General features: G+C 48.0%; 1 protein-coding gene across 2 annotated transcripts in view; it reads left to right on the top strand.

Annotated features, from left to right (window-relative positions):
- Positions 1–17,035, top strand: part of Arhgap25 (Rho GTPase activating protein 25) — a 76,637-nt gene that overhangs the window by 19,288 nt on the left and 40,314 nt on the right. Inside the window, exons 1-2 of one of the 2 annotated variants that reach the window (XM_013114118.3) lie at positions 13,553–13,695; positions 13,842–14,041. In XM_013114118.3, coding sequence (XP_012969572.1) covers positions 13,859–14,041 — 183 coding nt within the window. In that variant the 5' untranslated portion in view covers positions 13,553–13,695; positions 13,842–13,858. Of the gene's footprint in view, positions 1–13,552; positions 13,696–13,841; positions 14,042–17,035 lie in introns of those variants that run through there. The other variant, XM_005071122.4, reaches the window with a different exon arrangement.

The raw sequence follows: 17,035 nt of genomic DNA, 5'->3' as shown, positions 1-17,035 counted from the left end.
GAGAAACAAAAGCTAAGGGAATTTGATAGTCTTACGCTGAAAGCACTTCTGAATGAAGCCCTGCAGGTCAAATGGAAAGTTATTAACTGTAACTCAAAGACAATAAAGACACACAGACCTCAGAAAATGTGTGTGTGTGACCTATATTACTTAAGCAAGTTGTAACAGTGCCATGAAACTCTACCCTTTTTCTGCATGATTTAAATTTTAAAGATTAGATGCTAGCATAATTATAATTTCAGTTTATAAACTATATAATTTTCTTAATTTAATAGATTAAAACTTTTAAGATTAAAAATTGGTAATTTTCTTGGAATTACAATATATAAAAATGCAATTTGAGGATATTCAGAACTGAAGAAAGGCCTAGGGCCACAGTCATTAAAAAACAGCATTTTCATATTATTAAAGTTAAATTGGGATAATTCAAATTAGAATGGATAAGTTTGGACCGTTAAATGCAATTCCAATTGTAATTAACATAAAATAACTAAATAACACATGCAAGAGAAAATGAGAAATTTAAACCTTTTGCTGTAAAGGTTCAATTAGATCGTAATACAGAAAATGAGGGACCAAAATGCTATAAAGAATGTGAAGAATGCATAGCAAATATACAGAATTAAGCCTGTCATCATCAATGACTTCTCTGAATGTAAATGACAAATATTTTTCCGAAAGAAGACGAAAACATGACCTAACTCTATGCTGTCTACAAGAGGTTCACTGTGTGTACAAAAAAAAAAAAACACAGTAGACTGAAAGTGAAAACTTTAGGATGCCTTCCCTGCAAATACTAACTGAAGGAAAGCAAGGACAACTACGCTCCCAGCAACCAAAACACACTGGACCTGTAGCAGGGGCTGCAGGAAAGACTGAGTTACTGAAATAAAACACACTGGACCTGTAGCAGGAGCTGCAGAAAGACTGAGTTACTGAAATAAAAAATAGAATTGGAGACATTATCACCTGTTGCACAGATACACAAATAATATAAGTTAGTACATTGTATAGTTATATATCAGCAACTTAATAACTAGAACCAATGGAAGAAAATCCCAGATATGCCACACTACCAAGACTCAACCAGGAAGAACTAAGGAATTGGAATAAACTTCCAATTATGGTCGAGTTTGAATCAGTGATCACAATTTTGACAAAGGAAAGACATGATACTTCACTAGTGACCTTTATGTTTTAATTTTTATTTTACATTTTATGTGAAAGAATAAATACGTTTATTTTTCCTGCATGCATGTCTGTGCACCTGGTAACCTTGGCAGCGAGAAGAAGGCATCACATCAGCTGGAACTGGTGGTGAGCCACCAGGTGGGTGCTGGGAATCAATTTCGGGTCCTCTGGAAGAATAGCCAGTGCTTTTAACCACTGAGACATTTTCCAGTCCCTCCATCCACTAATTGTTCTCTTTTCAAAAATACTGAAGAGAAAAGAAAACTTCCTGGCTTGTTTTACAAGCTAGCATCACCCTGAAATCAAAGATAGTAAAAAATACTACAAAAAAAGAGAAACTGTTATATTTTATAGTGTTGTTGTAAAAATTCCCAACAAAGCACAATCACGCTGGGCCCCACAATATCAAAGGCCACGCATTGCCATGATGGAATTCATTACTGGAACTGCAGGCTGACTCAGTCTTAAAATGTCAATCATTATGACAAGCCACATAACAGAAGGAAGGGAAAATACTCAGTTAAAACGCTGTAGGAGTGCTCCAACACATCAGGACACATGTTCTGCAACACTCGAGAATGGAGTCTGCCTTCTTGATTTTGATTCTCAATAAGACGGCTACTGACTGTATCCAATACAAGTTCACAGTCTTTTGAGAACACTGAGCTTTTTAAAGTTTGCCTTACCTAGGATGATATAAACCAGTTACTTAAGTATCCCTGCATTCATAGGATAGTCTAGACATTTGGCATAGGCAAGTGACGCGGCAGGCAAAGCTGTCTAACTTGGTAACTTTGTTAAAGTATTTAACTATAAACTGCATGAAAGTCACCCTTTTACTTGTAGACTATTTTTGCTCTTCCCCATCTCCATTGTATTTTGTGTATAACAGGTTCCCTCCCTTTCTCCCTCTCTCCCTCCCTTCCTCCCTCTGACTCCCTCTCTCCCTCCCTTCCTCCCTCTGACTCCCTCCCTCCCTCCCTTCCTCTCTCCTTCATTCTCTCCTCTCTTTCTCCTCACCTACAACTTCAGGTTTTGTTTCACTCTTTACAGATTTTTTTTATTGCTGCTGAAATAGCTTTAGGCATTTCAATGGCAGTTTGTAAAGGAAAGCTGTCCTTGGAGGTCAGAGACCTAAAAGCCAGGGCTAAGGCTGGGGTAGGGATGTGAAAGTTGTCCCTAATTGTTTTCCCACTTGGGCCATCTGTGCTTGAGCTAGTGACTGTGCAGGAGGTGTTCTTCATACCAGTAGCTCCAGTGGCTCCGTGCTCCCATTCATTGCCAGCAACTCCAGCATCTCAGTGCTCCCATTCATTGCCAGCAGCTCCAGCAGCTCAGTGCTCCCATTCATTGCCAGCAGCTCCAGCATCTCAGTGCTCCCATTCATTGCCAGCAGCTCCAGCAGCTCCAGCAGCTCAGTGCTCCCATTCATTGCCAGCAGCTCCAGCAGCTCCAGCAGCTCAGTGCTCCCATTCATTGCCAGCAGCTCCAGCATCTCAGTGCTCCCATTCATTGCCAGCAGCTCCAGCAGCTCCATGCTCCCATTCATTGCCAGCAGCTCCAGCAGCTCCAGTGCTCCCATTCATTGCCAGCAGCTCCAGCAGCTCCAGCAGCTCAGTGCTCACAATCATTTTCCGATAGAGCTGGGGGATGGACAGACCCATGTGAGGGAAAGGTGACCTGCTTAACGTGACATCTGGGTAGCCTCGCTGATTCAAGGATGAGTAGTAACCATCAGGCCTGGAAATGCTGAGTTGGAGAAATAGCCACGACGAAGCCCACAGCAATGGCTGATTGCTGTGGGATGGAGGAGAACCTAATATGATCTTAAAAGAGTGAGTGTGCTCGCCCATACACTCCTGAACATACCACTTTTGAAAATCAGTGTTTATTTATTTTTAATTTTTATTTTTATTTATTTTTTGGTTTTCGAGACAGGGTTTCTCTGTATTGTTTTGGAGCCTGTCCTGGAACTCGTTTGGTAGAACAGGCTTGGTCTCGAACTCACAGAGATCCGCCTGCCTCTGCCTCCCAAGTGCTGGGATTAAAGGCGTGGGCCACCACCGCCCAGCCGAAAATCAGTGTTTATTGAGGTTGTCACCTTTGAATCTATTCTTTTATTTCTTCTTTGCTGAGATACATTGTAACCATTTGCTTAATGCTAAAATAAGCATCTTTAAAAATATGGATATTTTATTTCTTAACCACATTGTTTTGACCATGCATAACAACACTAATCAATATCTTGGGTTACCAGCCTTCTGGTCATGCATAAGTTAGTTTAATTTCTAATGAGGTATGGGATCCTCTCATCACACCAAGGGTTGTTCATACGCTGGGGACGGTTCAAGGCAGAAATTATTCTTCCCCAAGTCCAGTGGTGGCCCCAGGAGCCAATTAGGGGCAATGTCTAGGGAAGGACAAAGGCTTGTGGCCCCCAAGACTCAGGTCTCAATAGGCCTGGAGGATTGTTTTCCTGGAGAGACTCTGCCTGTGCAAGGTAGGGCCCACCCGTGTAAAAAGTGAGACTTCAAGCACCCTATGGCACTATTTATTTATGAATTTTAGTGGATAATAAAGTAAAACCCCCACCTAAAATGGCAGGTTTTGATGCTGGGGGAAGGGCGTAACTCTCAACTCTCGCCGCTGGGTAGCTCATGGCTCTGCTTATGCCGCGGTCCCACAGATGTGCAGCATTCTCCCTCACATTCACACCTGGGGAAGGAGGAAGCTTCTAGACAGTCGGAGCCATAGCTTCAAGGGCTCGTTTGTCACCCATTGCCAAATCTCCCCCTTTGTCTGCACAGAGGAAGAGGCGGTGCTCGGCAGAAAGAGCTCATGACTGTGCAAGGCTTCTTGTTATTACACTTGGTTTCCTGTTATGCAGAGATGGGAGAGAGAGAGAGAGAGAGAGAGAGAGAGAGAGAGAGAGAGAGCGAGCTGTAGCAACTGATGCAGACACACACAGACCCAGGAGAGTCAATGGCAGTCTACAGTCTTAAGAAACACGAAAGCCCTAAAATGCAGACACCACAAGGGCGTCCTGAGAGATACCCTAGACGAGGAGAATTGTCCTGAAGGCAGGTAAACTTTTGAGGCTGACACTGGTTCATAGCCTGCTAAATGTGTAAAAGCAGCAGAAATCCAGCCCCCCCAGTCCACACACACACGCGCACAGGCACACACTCACACACACACACACACACACACTCACACACACACTTCCTTTCTCTGTCAGCACCCCTCTTATTACTACTTAGACAACATCCCTGGCTTTGCTGTCAGAGGTCATCACTATCTCTACCTTAACCTGCTCTTCGCAGTTGTCATGGTCACCCCACTAACATGAAGGACATTTCCATCCCCCGTAGAAAGTGAAATGCCCTCCAGAGCTGGGCAGCGAAGGCGGGCATTCAGGGAACAGTTCTGGGTGTTACATCAAGCTGTTCTCAAGGGTGAGTGTTCAGGGAAGGTCCGTGTACCATTTCAGAGCAGACAGCAGAAGTCCCTCTGCTGCCTCCAATCTCACAGATTGTCTGTCTGCGTAAGCGGTAATACTCTTCATACCAAAGTAAAATGGAATTGCGATGACTTCGTTGGTTGTTTACAACAGGAGTCAGCAATGGCTTTGCTGCTCAGAAGGCACCTCACCCCCCCCTCTGTCTCTCTCTCCCTCCCTCCCTCCCTCCCTCCCTCCCTCCCTCCCTCCCTCCCTCCCTCCCTCCCTCTCTCTCTCTCTCTATCTCTCTCTCTCTCTCTGGGCGGTCTCAGCACTCCCCTTCTTACTGTATGCCCACACTAGGCTCAATTAGCATGTGGTTCTTCCCATGAGCTTGGGCAGGGAGCTGGCGAGACCAGCAGGATTACCTAATATGTCCATCTTCCTGTTGGTGTCAGGAAAGCCTGGGTGGCTTTGAGGTTTCAGTGCCATTTCTCTGTCAGTGTTTTTTTCAAGGTCCGATGAGTGTCACATGTGACACCCTGGGCGGAAGCAGAAGCATGGGGCTGGTTATATGAAATGCTTGTCATCTAACTTGGGTGGGGGCCGGGGTTGACCTACAGCTTGAGTCTATCACCCAAAGTTCACATATTGGGAATTATTCTGCAATGCGACAGTGTTTAGAGGTGGAGCCTCACAAGAAGTGATTATGTCACAAAGACATTCCTCCTGAATGGAGAGATGCCATTATCTGGGGGAATAGGCTGTTGGAAACGGACTCCAACCGGCTTTTACACGCCTGCTCCTTCCTCTAATCCTCTCACCGTGGGGCACTGTAGCTCAAAGGCTGGTGCCATGTGCAGCCTTCAGAACTGGACAGAAATTACTCAGCTCCCAGTGCTCTGTTAAGTAGGGGAGACTAACCAAGACCAGGAGCTTCCTGTGGTCGGGCCTCATGCTTTGCTCCTGCCCAGCCATGGTTGTCTCTGTCCTCGGCACACTTTCTTACTCTTTGATTTGTACTGTGGGCAGTTCTCTTCACCACAGGATGCCGCTCCTTTCTGGTTGTGTGGCCTGAGCATGGATAGTTGGCTTTAAAATCAGATTTCCAGAAGCTGGAGATAATCACTTCAGCTGTCTGAGCTTCAGACCCTTGTCTTGTAAATGGAGGTCCATTCAGGTGCCACCTAAGGAAGAGTGGCTGTGGGCATGGACGTTATGGAGACATATAGAGTGCGGTGCCAGAGCAGGTGCTTGTGAGTATGTGCTATGTGGTACGTACCTGGCAGTTTATTTACTGGAGTGGACATCTTTCCTTGTACTGGGACAGGGAACACACCTAGATGTCCCCCAAGTAGGAAAATTTGCCATTATTTGTTACAGATATGAATGTCCTTGATGATAACTGTCAGTGCCCTCTCTTCTAGGCTATATGACACTCTCACTGTGACACTCTCACCTGTGACACTCTCACCGTGTGACACTCTCACTGTGTGACACTCTCACTGTGACACTCTCACTGTGACACTCTCACCGTGTGACACTCTCACTGTGACACTCTCACTGTGACACTCTCACCGTGTGACACTCTCACCGTGACACTCTCACCGTGACACACTCTCACCGTGACATACTCTCACTGTGACACACTCTCACTGTGACACTCTCACTGTGACACTCTCACTGTGTGACACTCTCACTGTGACACTCTCACTGTGACACTCTCACCGTGTGACACTCTCACTGTGACACTCTCACTGTGACACACTCTCACTGTGACACTCTCACTGTGACACTCTCACTGTGACACACTCTCACTGTGACACTCTCACTGTGACACTCTCACCGTGTGACACTCTCACTGTGACACTCTCACTGTGACACTCTCACTGTGACACACTCTCACTGTGACACTCTCACTGTGACACTCTCACTGTGTGACACTCTCACTGTGACACTCTCACTGTGACACTCTCACCGTGTGACACTCTCACTGTGACACTCTCACCGTGTGACACTCTCACTGTGAAACTCTCACCGTGTGACACTCTCACTGTGTGACACTCTCACTGTGACACTCTCTGACACACTCTCACTGTGACACTCTCACTGTGACACTCTCACTCTGACACTCTCACCGTGACACTCTCACCGTGACACACTCTCACCGTGACATTCTCACTGTGACACACTCTCACTGTGACACTCTCACTGTGACACTCTCACTGTGTGACACTCTCACTGTGACACTCTCACTCTGACACTCTCACCGTGTGACACTCTCACTGTGACACACTCTCACTGTGACACTCTCACTGTGACACACTCTCACCGTGACACTCTCACTGTGACACTCTCACCGTGTGACACTCTCACCGTGTGACACACTCTCACTGTGACACTCTCACTGTGTGACACTCTCACCGTGTGACACACTCTCACTGTGACACTCTCACTGTGACACTCTCACTGTGACACACTCACTGTGACACTCTCACTGTGACACTCTCACCCTGTGACACTCTCACCGTGTGACAGTCTCACTGTGACGCTCTCACTGTGACACTCTCACTGTGTGACACTCTCACTGTGACACTCTCACTGTGACACTCTCACTGTGACACACTCTCACTGTGACACTCTCACTGTGACACTCTCACTGTGACACTCTCACCGTGTGACACTCTCACTGTGACACTCTCACTGTGACACACTCTCATTGTGACACTCTCACTGTGACACTCTCACCATGTGACACTCTCACTGTGACACTCTCACTGTGACACTCTCACCGTGTGACACTCTCACTGTGAAACTCTCACCGTGTGACACTCTCACTGTGTGACACTCTCACTGTGACACTCTCACTGTGACACTCTCACTGTGACACACTCTCACTGTGACACTCTCACCGTGTGACACTCTCATTGACACTCTCACTGTGACACTCTCACTGTGTGACACTCTCACTGTGTGACACTCTCACTGTGACACTCTCACCGTGTGACACTCTCACTGTGACACTCTCACTGTGTGACACTCTCACTGTGACACTCTCACTGTGTGACACTCTCACTGTGACACTCTCACCGTGTGACACTCTCACCGTGTGACACTCTCACTGTGACACTCTCACTGTGACACTCTCACTGTGACACTCTCACTGTGTGACACTCTCACTGTGTGACACTCTCACTGTGTGACACTCTCACTGTGACACTCTCACTGTGTGACACTCTCACTGTGACACTCTCACTGTGACACTCTCACTGTGTGACACTCTCACTGTGACACTCTCACTGTGTGACACTCTCACTGTGACACTCTCACTGTGACACTCTCACTGTGATACTCTCACTGTGACACTCTCACTGTGACACTCTCACTGTGACACTCTCACTGTGACACTCTCACCGTGTGACACTCTCACCGTGTGACACTCTCACTGTGACACTCTCACTGTGACACTCTCACTGTGACACTCTCACTGTGACACTCTCACTGTGACACTCTCACTGTGTGACACTCTCACTGTGTGACACTCTCACTGTGACACTCTCACCGTGTGACACTCTCATTGACACTCTCACTGTGACACTCTCACTGTGTGACACTCTCACTGTGTGACACTCTCACTGTGACACTCTCACCGTGTGACACTCTCACCGTGTGACACTCTCACTGTGACACTCTCACTGTGACACTCTCACCGTGTGACACTCTCACTGTGACACTCTCACTGTGACACTCTCACTGTGTGACACTCTCACTGTGTGACACTCTCACTGTGACACTCTCACTGTGATACTCTCACTGTGATACTCTCACTGTGTGACACTCTCACTGTGTGACACTCTCACTGTGTGACACTCTCACTGTGACACTCTCACTGTGTGACACTCTCACTGTGACACTCTCACTGTGACACTCTCACTGTGTGACACTCTCACTGTGTGACACTCTCACTGTGACAGTCTCACTGTGACACTCTCACCGTGGATCTGACATGGTCTAGGAGCTGACACTGACCTGCTGCCTGCCAAGGGCTCAGCGTGTGGCCTGTGAGCAGTGGGAAGGTCAGCTTTCCTGAGCCTCACAGACACTCCTGCTTCCTCCTTGCTCATTCTGTTCTTGGCCCGTCTGTCCGCTCTCAGTTGCATCTCACTGTGTCCCTTCCTCCGAGCATCTTCATAATCCAGACCCATCGGTTGCATCCGGGACACTGCAGTGCCCTGGTAGCCTTCCTCTTCCACCTCCCCCCTCTGTCCTTTGCTGTCTCAGTCTGTCATCTCGTTTGACACTAAATCGGCTACATTTTACATTACTCATGTTCACAACTCTAGCTTCTTTTCAGTTCTTGGTTTGTTATTTTGTTTGTTTGGTTATTTGGTTTCCTCAAAGTCACAGAGATCTGCCTGCCTCTGCCTCTCGAGTGCTGGTCATTCTCGTGTCTTAAAGGTAGGAGCTAGCTGAGATACGTCCATTGTCATGGTTGGTTAATCACCCACAAAGTGGCCCGACACTTACAGTCACACAAGAAACATGCCATAGAGTAGACTGAGACTCAGCCGTGGCCACTGTTACAGAGGCCTGTGAATTCTCCATGGCCACTGTTACAGAGGTCTGTGACTTCTCTGCCTCCTCCTGCCTGCTCTTCCCCGGGACCCAGGGTACAGGATGAGCAAGGACAATCACAGACTCAGCATCCTTGTCCTCGTACCCTGCTGGCAGAGAGGGAGATAACTGCTGGGCTGTGTATGTGCCCCTGGTGAAGAGGGGGCAGGCTTAGAAAACTGCCAAGTTTAGCTGTTGGGTCATGGAGGCATGGCCTGATGTGAGTCTCGAAGGGTGGACAAGAACGTCTTAAGAGGAAATTCATGCAAGGGTAATACCAGCCTGAAGTTTGGATGTGTAGGAAGGACAGAAAATGTGTAGAAAACCACAAAGACCCTGGGTTCATGGGCAGGGTGTTTACATTTGATCTTCTAGGAGAGGTGCTGAGGTTCCTGAGAGATTTGTAGTCAGGAGACAAGCATAGTCTGTGCCTAAGAAGGTCACAGGATCAACAATCTTGTCAGTACTGACTGCAGGAGCCGTAGCCTATTGGGTCAGACATCGAGACAGTCATAGGACAGCAGTTATAGAGGCCAGAGAAGGCCGGCGGGCTGGGGTATGTTGTGAATACAAGGCAGGAATGGTAGATGATGTGAACGGGCGTGGGGTGAGTTTGACTACCAGTGAGGTGAACTTGAGAATGTCCCTGGTGCCTGTAAGCAGCCGGGTGATGGGTCTGCAACTCAATAGAGCAGAATGGAGGGGCATGGTAGGAATTCTCCTCCCTTTCTAGTTCATGCAGACGGGTTTCCATGGCGATGCACAGATCACTGTGAGAAAACGCCTGGCCCTCCTAGCTTTCAGTCCTGGAGAACTGTGCTGTGGGCGTGGTCAGCGCTGCCGGTGGGTAGATCTCTCCTCCGCACACACTCAGGCCCCTAAAGCAGAGCCTTGACCAGGCTGCTAGAGAGCACAGGGTAGAGATACTTCATAGGTGGGCCCTAGGAAAGTTTGTGGTTATTTTTCAGGTCAGTGGGTCAGCAGATGGGAGATGAAGAGGAAGTGACAATGTTTCCGAGGCAACTTCTCTGCTCATACTTCCTTCTTTAATTTTCTCTTGTTCCAACTCGGGGCAAAAATAAGTGAACTTCTGTGCGCAAATAAAACCCCGGGTTCACCATGCATCTTCTATTTCTCTTCTCTCGCGGCAGACTAAAATTCATCATGGACAATCAAATTGCAGATTATACTTACATTTTTTATGGTCCCTCCCTCATTCAGTAACATAAAATGGGTCCCTTTACCCTTCCAGAAGAAAGCTGTAGCCTCTCCCTACACCTAAGGCCACTTGTCTGGGCCTACTAGTCCATCGGCTACTGTGTACTTGAAATATGGCTGGTGAAAATGTATTTTTACTTAATTCTATTTGTCCTAATGCATTTGACTGCCTACAGCCACGCACAGTGACTGCTGTGTTGTCCAGCACAGTGCTAGCTGGGGGCTTGGTCTTCTCTCTTCTAGAATAAGGCTGGGCTTCTGTACCAGGAAGAAGGCACACACGGGAACTCTGCAAACACCGAATAGCTGCGGTCTCATTCTTCTTCCCTTGTCCTGGAGCCTGCTCTGAAGCCCGTGCCTACCTAGCTCACACCTCCTCCCTGAGGGGGAACACTTGCCAGGGGTGTGAGGATCAGCTCATAGCAAAGCCTGTCGCCATGAGCGTGCTCATCACAAGGAATTAACCATTGACAGTAGCAGATCACCTACCAAGAGGGGCTGTTCAAAGAAGTAACAAAGAATGTTAGTCAGAGCCGAGACCCACCAGGATGCTTCTCTCATACTTGCGTTATCCACAAGAGGCCTGCCTGATGACCAGGACTGGGGCTAAGACAGGGCAGGAAGCTCCTCATGGTGCCCAAGCTGTCACTGTTCCCCAGTACTGGGATTGCCTTCCAGCTGTGTAGAATGTGTACAGATCTCTCCAAACGCTCTAACTTAGAAGGACGACCCTGGACAGATGATCGTATCAGGATGGTGGAGACAGCAAGCACTCAGGGAGCACTGACTGGATACATACGGTGAGAGGTATCGCTCTACACCAGGTCTGCGTGTTATGCTGTCTCCTGTCTCACGGCTGTCATGTCCTGTTTTGGCCATATTTAAGAATACCAGGTATTCACACATCCTCCTGCTTCTCTGAGGCTATTCTTCAGGACACAGATGGTTTTAGGGGTGATCATTTTGGGCTTGGTTATTGTTTTTCACCCTAAAGAACCATGAAATTCCCCCAGAACTAAGTATAAAAGAATACCCTAGCCACTGGGTTCCAATCTACAGCATCTTCGCCTTTTTGAGTTCTTCTGATCCCTGTCTCTAGAAGTGATCCTAATCAGGTCTGTGGGGTTCTGGGAGTGGCTCAAGAGACCTAAGTTCTCACAGACACCATATGGCCTTTGCCCGATATCTTCCCTTTCCGTGTTGGCTCCATTTGGTCCTATGGAGGCTCCTCATTACTCTGCTGCAAGAAAGGGGTCCTCCTCCATATCTGATGTTGCTTTAGATTGGTGTCCACGAGTTGCACTGGAATGGACTTACACTAAGGTCATTACAGCAGGAGAAAGTGCCCATTGCCTCACTCCTCCATCCTCTTCGAAAGGTTTGTGTGTGAACGACACTTCCCCTTTTGTCTGTGCGTGCAGATGAGTCTTTTCAAGGTACGCTCCTACATAGAAAGACAGACACAGATGTTGCACAGAGTCTCCAGTCTCCCACTCAGGCCCACCCCTCCTCATTGCTCGATGACGGAACCTGCTCATCTCCTACCACCCTGGTGGTTCTTTTGATTGGCTCCAGAGAAAGACTTGGGAATGAACAGATAGCTGGGAAGAAAGGTTGGAAGTAAAGGTTTTTTGTTTTTTGGTTAGGGTGTCAAGACACACTGATACAAAAGCAATCTCTTTACAAACCAAATGGACACCAAGCTGGAACGCTATCTTCCACAACTACTGACTGTACGCTCGCCTGTGTTGATGATTTCCAATGGAAGTCTTGATCAAGCATGTGCTGCAAACCCTCCAGTTCCCTAGTGGGAGTGAAGGGATGAAGTCAAGTGTCTCCTAGGAGCACAGAGTGACTTCGGGGCTGAAGGGCGCAGAGTCCTGTGCACGCAGCACTCTGCATTGTTCAGGTGATGGGTTTTGATACAGCTGGAGTCGGCGGAGTAAAGACTGCCGTTCTGTGTGAAGTTCTGGTGTTTAGAAGGATGCCGTGAACGTGAATAAAGGCTGAGAACCACGGGACTAGGGGGAGACAGGAGAGCACGCATCAAATGCAACAGGGAGAAGTTGACAGGAATGAGTGAAATCAGGAGCTTTAAACCTGGAGTGAGAGAGAAACTGAGGATGCTCTTAAAGACAATCTCCATCCTTATAGTTAGACTAGTCACCATTGACAAAAAAATAAGAGTGACATATACTTAACTAAAAGTATACTAACTGGTTTGTGTGTGTTGTTTGTTTAATCTTCACAATTCTACATTGTAAGGACTATCCACAACCCAGTTTAAGTAGTATGGACTCCGGGGCTTGGAGAAATCTCAGTTAAAAACAAGGAAAGGACAGTTCTCTGGTCAGGTAAGAAAGGGGTGAGACTAGGCTTGATAACTCAGCCATGCTATCGATGTCTCAGGGATCAACAATGCTAACTAAAGGGGAAAGGAGCTAGAGACCTCTTCAGCAGCAGGGCCCAGCACAGACACGGGTGTGGGAAAGTCCAGAACGACAGCACAGGGACCAGGCGCCAAGGAGCAGTAGCTGACTGTAAGGTCACTGCGGGGTTGGCTAGAGAAGAAAAGAGGCAGGTGTTAGAGGAAAGAGTTGGCTGGAGGCCCGTAGGGTGAGTGGGTCGCTCTGGAGGTACAGGAAGGAAGGAAGGAAGGAGATAGTTGTTCTGGGTGGGAGTCATCCTGGAGGCACAGATGAGGGCCCGATCAAATGACAGGCAGAACTCGGTAGGAAGCCAGAAGCCAATGATAGCATGCAGTGGGTGGAGGGGTCTGGCTTCATGTCCCACTTCCGCCTCTGTTAGTGGTGACAGTCTGACAAGGTACCAACCAAAGCCCCTGGCCCAGCAAAGTGATGTAAACACTGTGGGCGGGCGACCGGAGGGCACACGGTGACACTTGACCAGAAGCTTCAGGAGGTGCCAAGTCTTGGGTGCTGGTGTGGGGATACCGTCTGTGGGGGAGACAGTGTGGGACACTGGGGTTCACTACAGGCTGGTTCCTCAGAAGGGCCGCCGAGGAAAAGCAGGCAGCTTCTGGTGGTCCCTGCAGCTGTGTGGCCCTTGCTCTGGACACAGAGCAGGGCATTATTTTGTCCTCTGTCAGATACTCCCACGCAGGAAAAGGAAGTACCTTCTGTCAGATGCTGTGGCCACTTCCTCTTCAGAAGCCCCAGCCAATCTCCGCTTTGCAGCTCGCTGGGCCGGAGGCAGCTGGACTGCAGGCGCTGGTTGGTTTGGGCTCTTTTCAGGGGCAGGGCCCCAGCATCTCTCTGGGGTGTGGGGGACAACAGGGCTTCCTCTCAGCCCCCCACCCCGCTCTCGACTCCCTGCTTCATGTCCCTCAGTCAGCCTGCCTGTCTGTTCCTCTCTGTAGCTCGGTCAAGGAGTGTGATGACTGGAGAGCAGATGGCGGCCGTTCACCCAGCAACCACCCCCAACCCCCTGGAAAGGCCAATTAAGATGGGCTGGCTGAAGAAACAGAGGTCCATCGTGAAAAACTGGCAGCAGCGGTACTTCGTGCTCAGAGCTCAGCACCTCTACTACTACAAGGATGAAGAGGACTCAAAGCCACAGGTACCTGCTGGGTTCGTGTCCTTGCTCCAGGCCCAGAGGAGCGGGCAGGGTCCCACTGGCTGCTTTCACTCCCATAGGCCTCCTCAGTGGGGCCAGACGCCTCCACCTGGGTGGTGCGATTGCCCTGTCACAGATTTTCTCTGTATGCCCTGAGTGTGAAGAGGGTAGGCATGTTCCCACTAGCACAGCAGGGCTCCTAGGGCACCCCAAGTCCAGTCTCACACTATAACAGCGGTGCTGGGATGGCAACCCACCGTGGGATCTCAGGGGAGCTGGTGTGGGGGCCTTGTTGCTGTTGTTGTTCAATAAATATGCATTGAGCAGCTATTGTATTTAACACCTAATACATTCATGCGTGAATATTCTCACGGCCGCTACCACTGCAGACCCACGAAGTAAATCAGCGAGCAAAGCAGGGGAAATGTGTGCTGAGTGGAGCAGGGAGTAATCACAGTGGATCCATGAGGGAAGCACGCAGCTGTCAGAGAAAAGCTGAGGCTCGTGAGGGAAGAGAGGGCAGGCTGGCTTCAGGCAGGTGGAGGCCATGCTAGGGAGAGGGGGTTTCCAGGTGGATCTCTGGGACCAGAGCCTCCTGGGCCAGGGAACGGCCACACACAGACTAGCAGAGCATGTGTGGGGAGCACCAGGGGCTCCGGGTGGCAGGAGCAGAGCCCGTGCTAAGAACCAGAGGGGAAGAGGTCAGAGCGGTGAGGACAGGGCTTAGGGGGCAGGTTGTGGGTGTCACTGCAAAGACTTGGCACTGAGTGCCACGGCGGGCTTCTGAACGGGGAAGCAGCCTTTAGCTTGCTGCAAACAGACGGTTCTGTGTGTCCTAGAGCAGACTGGAGCTTGGGTGGGGAGCATAGGTAATACAGACAGTGGTTAGGGCTAGGAGAGAGCTGTGGGCTGGAGGTCAGTGGTCAGAGTCAGGGTCCGTGAGAGCAGACACATCACCCCTGAGGGTGAGGCTATGTCTTCAGAACAGCTTTGATTCTCAGGCTCAGGTCTGTGTCTTCTCCCTGTCCCCTCTGTCCTGATGCTCACAGTGGGGAGTGAGGGTGTGGCAAGCCACCATTAGCCGTGACTACGGGATCCTGAGTATAAACTGAGGTCTCTAGCACCCAAGACTGCGGCATGCCCACATAGAGTTTATATCTGAGTTGATGGAAGCAGGGTGAAGGGCTTTACTAGAACCTATTAGAGAAAACAGTACAAGAAATATAGACGGCCAAGATGAGACATATATGGATATGGGCGTGGCTCAGTAGGTGACCGGACAAGCAGATGGGTGGAACCAAAACGAAACAGTCACCGAGACTCCGCCTCGCCAGGCTTTTTCGGACATCTGTGTGTGGTGACTGGACTTCCTGTTCTTTATGAACAACACAGACCGAATCAAGTCTAGCAAACACAGGACAAGATCACGGTGGCTGGTGCATCAGTCTGATGTGCGAACCCTCCGGGAGGCGATGCCGCTTGGGCCACCCCAAGCCCACCGAAAGGGCTGCTGGGTAGTGGCTGTCTGGTGAAACCTGGGAAGGGGGTGGTGCCTCCCACGGAGCGCTGAGCTCTTTTCCTGGCACTGCAATTATCTGTGTCTTTTCCCCCTTTCTTGTTTAAAATGAGGCAGTGCTGCCCGGTGTGTTTGTCACATGATCTAATAATAAAAAGCACACATGAAAACCTGCTTTGTGAAAGCAAACTAGTGACGAGAGTAGCACAGTCACTCGTGAGCCCTGGCTTCTTCCCTGTGTGAGAAGCTCACCTCAGGGTTTCTCATGATTAAACTGACCAGAGATGAGTAGGCGATTATGTCCTAAGTCCGCAAGGACAGTTTATTATGAAATCTGTGAATATAGTAATCAGATCAAGAGCCAAGTGATGAAACTGCACAACCCCTACCAAGAGGCTGCAAAAAAAAAAAAAAAAAAAAAAAGATGCTGATAAAACAACACATTTCAGGTCTAAGAATATAGATTGTAGGAATAGAATGGTTATTCCTTATAAAGGGTGTATTTTACTATGTGTTGCTCTGCATATTTAATTGTAAAAGTCGTAATTACACATGGTAGGAAATTTAGACCATCAGAAAAACACAAATAAAAAGTTATTCACAATTCCAATAAAGAAATAGCTGCCTAAATCCAGCATTCCCTGTCCACAGACACTTAGAAAGTTGTCCCAAAGTGTAAAATAGGGATACCATTTAATAAAGGTGGCAATATGTCACAAATATTGCTCCTTAGTGTTGGATATTATTCTACAATATAATCAATAATCATGGAAAATAATATATTGTATAAATATTAATACATTTAAGGTACTTTGTTGTTGTTTTTTCAAGACAGGGTTTCTCTATGTAGTCCTGGCTGTCCTAGAACTCTCTCTGTAAACCAGGCTGGCCTTGAACTCAACAGAGATCCACCTGCCTCTGCCTCCCAAGTGCTGGGATTAAAGGCATGTGCCACTACTGCCTGGCAAACATTCTAAATTAAAAAACAAACAAGCATTCTTGCTGTTAGAAATCTAACTGATGGTCACGTTATTATCCCAAAGCACAGATAGTGGGTGCCCTGCAATCTTTGTGCAATCTTCATTGTCTCATTCAAATAAATATCATTTTTATTCTGTGTTCTTCTAACTACACTATCATTTGTCACCACTTTGGGGATCCCTGGAACTATCTAGAAATGAACTGGAAGTATGGTTATAGTCTAGGTTCTTGAAAACAAGTAATGCTCTATTTCCACATTCCTGAATGAGTAAAGACTTAAGTAGGAAACACCCATTTGCAGAAATGCAGAAGAAACATCAGCTGTCTGCATAGGCATAAGGGAGTTGGTTTTTAAAGCAACAAGGATGGCTTATTTCATAATTAAAAATCAGTGCAGGAAAAGAAGACTTTAATCAATGGGAAACTCTATGTGTATATTTAGTAAACAAATGTTCTTAATATTTAAAGTATTCTTCCAAAACTGTAAGAAAAATTCAAAC

Source organism: Mesocricetus auratus, unplaced genomic scaffold (genome assembly GCF_017639785.1).
Source record: "Mesocricetus auratus isolate SY011 unplaced genomic scaffold, BCM_Maur_2.0 Super-Scaffold_100676, whole genome shotgun sequence".
In the NCBI taxonomy this organism is placed as follows: Eukaryota; Metazoa; Chordata; class Mammalia; order Rodentia; family Cricetidae; genus Mesocricetus; species Mesocricetus auratus.
The sequence above is the reverse complement of the archived record's forward strand: the minus strand, read 5'-3'. Positions and strand labels throughout refer to the sequence as shown.